The sequence below is a fragment of the Benincasa hispida genome, chromosome 6 (assembly GCF_027475165.1).
Source record: "Benincasa hispida cultivar pf3 chromosome 6, pf3_genome.v1.1, whole genome shotgun sequence".
Taxonomy (NCBI): Eukaryota; Viridiplantae; Streptophyta; class Magnoliopsida; order Cucurbitales; family Cucurbitaceae; genus Benincasa; species Benincasa hispida.
This window is the reverse complement of record NC_143483.1, coordinates 29,239,180-29,244,168: the sequence shown is the minus strand read 5'-3', so window position 1 is coordinate 29,244,168 and position 4,989 is coordinate 29,239,180. Positions and strand designations below refer to the sequence as shown.

The following is a 4,989-nucleotide window of genomic DNA, read 5'->3' as shown; positions in this document are numbered from 1 at the left end:
GGGAGGACAAATATCTCCAATAGTATGAGGCCTTTTAGGGTGGTTCCAAAAGTAAAGCCATTTATACCTAAAGTAGACATATCATACTATTGTGGAGATATCTGGAGTTCCTTCGTCCCTAACAAACTGGTATCAGAGCCTTGTTAGGGTTTTTTTTTTCAAAATTTCGCATTTGTTCGAAAATTAAAGATGTATAGCTGAACGTAAAAATCGACAAATTTGCCAGGAGGGAAGTTTCGATTATGGTAGATCAAGATGCAATCCCTGCTAAAGCAGTAGGGCCTATGGGTGCCCTTGACTGATAAGTCAAAGAAGGTTGTCATGGATGATGAAGAATGGCAGACTCTTTAGAAGAAGGCTCATTTGATGATCATGCTATGTTTGGCTGATGATGTCATCATCAAGGTCGCAGATGAAGAAACTGTCGTTGGTCTTTAGTTGAAGTTAGATAGTCTTTACATGAAGAAATCTTTAACCAAGAAGTTATTTCTGAAGAAACATTTGTATCATCTACATATACAGGAAGGTACGTCTCTATGAGAATATCTTGATCAATTAAATAAAATCTTATTAGATCTGCGTAATGTAGAGGTTAAGGTTGAGAATGAGGATGTTTCCCTAATTTTTTTGACGTCTTTACCCCTATCGTATGAGACTTTCGTTAACTCGTATATTGGAGGGAAAGAAACTCTGACCTTAGAAGATACAAAGTCCACGTTGCTTATGAGAGAGGACCGTCAGAATGCAGGACATTCAGGTATAGAAAGTCAGGCATCTGGGTTAGCTGCAATAGGGAGCAAGGGACATAGGAATTCTGGTAAACAGAAGTCGAACCAGAATAATAAGTCTTTGAAGTCAAAGGGTTCTAGGTCAAATGATGTTTGTCCATATTGTAAAGAAAATCGAATGTCCTAAGATAAAAAAGGTATCAGGAAAAGAAGGAAAATAGTGACAAAAAGAAAGCATCTGCTTCTGTTGCACAAGTTGAGATTGATCCTGAAGAAGTCGAGATTGATTCTTCAAGAGATCTAGCTTTAGTTGTGAATGAGCATTCATATTCTGATGATGTGTGGGTTCTTGATTCTGGGGCATCTTATCATATGTGCCCAAATAGAGAGTAGTTATTAACGTATCAGGAAATAGACTTAGGGAATGTTAGTATGGTTAATGGTGCTGTGTGCAAGATAGTTGGAATCGGCTCAATCAAGATATGAACACATAATGGTGTCTTCTACACTTTGAAACGAGGTTAGGCATGTTCCATTAATGATGAAAAGTTTGATCTCCTTTAGTGTAGTCGATGGCAAGGGTTACAGTTTTAAAGGTAAATGCGGAGCAATGTATGTCTACAAGGATTATGAGGTAGATTTGAAAGTTATAAAATGTGGAACACTGTATTTCCTATCAAGTTCCACAATAACAAGTTATGTTGTTGTTGCATCGTCTGTCGTTCACAAGGATGATATGACTAAGTTATGGCATATGAGACTTGGTCATATGAGTGAAAAAGGGATGCAAATTCTATCAAAAAGAGATCTTCTATGTGGGCACAAGGTGCAGGATTTTAAATTCTATGAACATTGTGTATTTGGGAAGCTTCATCGTAGCAAGTTTCCAAGAGGTGATCATCATACAAAAGGGACATTCGATTATATTCATTTAGATTGTTGGGGATCTTCCAGAGTTGAACCTATTGAAGGCAGCAAGTATTTTATGTCTATAATTGATGATTACTCAAGAATGACTTGGGTTTTTATGATGAAACATAAAAGTGAAGCCTTCAAAAATTTCAAGTAGTGGAAGACATTGATTGAAAATCAAACTGGGAAGAAGATCAAAAGGTTGCGAAGTGATAATGGTTTGGAATTCTATGGATCTAAATTTAATGAGTTCTGTAAAGCTGAGGGGATTGTTCGCCTCACACTGTCAAGGATACTCCATAGCAAAATGGGTTTCAAAACGTATGAATCAGACGTTGTTGCAAAGAGCAAGATGCATGCTCTCTAATCCAGGGTTGGCCAGAAGGTTTTAGGTAGAAGCAGTAAATACATCATGTTATCTTATCAATCGTGGACCTCACACAGCTATTGATTGTAAAACACCTTACGAGGTGTGGTCTGGTAATCCTGCAAATTATTCTTTACTAAGAGTTTTTTGTTATACTATCTACTATCATGTTAACAAGGGTAAATTAGAACCAAGGGCTAAAAATGGTTTATTTGTGGGTTTTGAGGACAAAGTTAAGGGATATAGAGTCTGGTCACCTTCTGAGAATAGAGTTATACTTAGTAGGAATGTGATATGGCAGAAAGTAGTAGTGTTGCTAAATAGGTGGAGATGCAATTCACTTCAATTGTGAATGAATTACAACATCAATGTGGAGAAGTTCAACACTTACCTCAGAAACTTATGTGTAACCAGAAACTAATGTGCCTGAAACATCAGAAGTTGTTTCCTTGACATTCTAGCTCACAAGTAAATCAACCGAGTATAACTCGTGACAAAGCTAGAAGAGTTGGTGTTGAACCTTCTGTGAGGTATGGTTTTGAAGATATGATTACTTTTGCACTGCAGGCTGCTGAAGAGGTGGATCTTCATGAGCCATCTACCTATAGAGAAGCTATGTCATGTAGTGAGACTGCTCAATGGCTTACTGCTATGGTGGATGAAATGGAATTTCTTGACAAAAATTGGATTTGGGAATTAGTTAAACAATCTAAGGAGAGAATATTATCACTTGTAAATGGGTCTTCAAGAAAAATGAGGGAATATTACTCTCAGAGAGTATTAAATATAAAGTTTGAGTTGCTGCTAGAGTTAATTATAATGAGATCTTCTCACTAGTAGTCAGACATACTTCTATCAGAGGGATGGAGTTAATTATAATGAGATCTTCTCACTAGTAGTCTGACATACTTCTATCAGGGTGTTACTAGCTATAGTAGCACATCAGAATTTGGAACTTGAGCAACTAGATGTGAAGACAGCTTTCTTACATGGAGAGTTTAAGGGAGAGATTTATATGGCCCAGCTAGATGGGTTCCAGGGTCCAAATAAAGAAGATTATGTTTACAAGTTGAAGAAATTTTTGTATGGGTTAAAGTAGTCTCCAAGGTAGTGGTACAAACAATTTGACAACTATATGGTTGGACTTGGCTATAACAGAAGTCCGTATGATTATTGTGTAAATCACAACAAAGTTGTTGATGGTTCAATGATTTTTCTACTTTTATATGTAGATGATATGCTCATAGCTGCAAGGTCCAAGTCTGACATTCTGAAATTGAAGATTCTTCTCAATGCTAAGTTTGATATGAAGGATTTGGGTGCTGCTCAGAAAATTTTGGGTATGGAAATTTACATGGACAGAGATAAGAATAAGCTCTTCTTGTCACAGAAAAGTTATATTCATAAAATATTGTCCAGGTTTGGTATGTCATCAACTAAGCCTATAGATACTCTCAGTGCTACAAATGCTCATTTGTCATATGTGTTTTCACCACAGTTTGAAATTGAGAAGGAGTACATGTCTCGAGTTCCTTATGCTAGTGCAGTGAGAAGTTTGATGTATGTTATGGTATATACTAGGCCTAATCTTTCCCATGTTAATGTTGTTAGCAAGTTCATGAGTCAACCTGGGAAAGAGCATTAGCAAGCTGTTAAAAGGATTTTTCATTACCTTAGAGACACGTCTGGTGTTGGTCTTATTTATGGGAATGATAAAAATGTTTGGTGATCGGTTATTTTGATTCTAATTATGCTTGAGATGTTGACAGTAGAAGGTTTGTGACTGGCTATGTGTTCACTCTAGGTGGTTCTATTGTTAGTTGGAAGGCTACCTTACATCCTACAGTTACTTTGTCTATTACTGAAGCAAAGTACATTGCCTTGACAGAAGCTGCTTAAGAGGGAATATGGCCGAGGGGGATAGTTGGTAATCTTGGTTTGCATCATGACCAAGCTATTGTATATTGTGATAGTTTGAGTGCAATATGTGAAGGAAATCAAGCATGAGGATTTCCATGAGCAACAGAAGGGATTGTTCTAAATTCCATTAGAATTGAACATAAATAATTACAGTACAAGGGAAACTAACAAGCCATGCACAACAAGAAATTACAGCATGCTTCAATAGAATCAAGAGATAAAGTATGCATACCTTTTAAGAAACATTCTTCACGAATCCCTCGATCAGTCCAAAGCGTCCACAGCAACATAGCCCTCGAACGCAACATTCGGTACACAACACGAACAACACGAACAACCAACAGCTCCCCGAATCTAATCGAGTCTAACTCAATCCACGAATTGAGTGAGGACACCACCATAATGGTTACCTTGGTATTCTCGATGTGAGAATCCAGGAGATATGGGCTCTGTATGATCTTGGCTTGAGGAAGAGACTGGAGAACAACGATCGAGTAGACGATCCAGCAAGTGGGAGATATGACACTGTCTATCGTATAGACGATGTGCCCGATCGTTTAGTAAACAGCAACCTATCGTATAGACTTAGCCACTCGATCGTTTAGCTATGATCAACTGAACTACTATCGTATAGTCAAAGTTGCACGATCGTTTAGTCTCTCAACAGCTATCGCTTAGTGAAACTCTTTCACTTGATAGCTTATCCGTGAGTTCTTTCTGAATCAGTCAATTCTCCAAAAAAAATAGGAAAACATTTTTCTTTTTATCTCACGGTTACAATAAAACCACCAATAACCTCCCGCTCAATTGGTTATTAGAGAAAAAAAAGTTAATTATCACATAATTAATTTATTATAAATATATATGATAACCAACTTACCATATTATATTTATAATCTGTAGTTTTTAATATTTCATCTCATGAAATATATAAACCATAGTTCTTTTTCTATTTTATGGTACTTAATGTAAATCTCATTTATATTAATCCTCCACTTGATGTATGTCATACATCATACCAATTATATCATATATAATTGAATTTTCTCGTGTTAATTTGAA

At 36.6% G+C, this 4,989-nt stretch overlaps 1 protein-coding gene across 1 annotated transcript; it reads left to right on the top strand.

Moving 5' to 3' along the window:
* Positions 1-723: 723 nt before the first annotated feature.
* On the top strand, positions 724-3,906 carry LOC150035575 (uncharacterized). The gene is made up of 7 exons (XM_090314359.1): positions 724-879; positions 933-1,117; positions 1,293-1,706; positions 2,469-2,816; positions 2,926-3,047; positions 3,240-3,426; positions 3,777-3,906. The coding sequence occupies exons 1-7, from the start codon at positions 724-726 to the stop codon at positions 3,904-3,906; spliced, it is 1,542 nt and encodes a 513-aa protein (XP_090170485.1).
* The last annotated feature ends 1,083 nt before the right edge of the window (positions 3,907-4,989 follow it).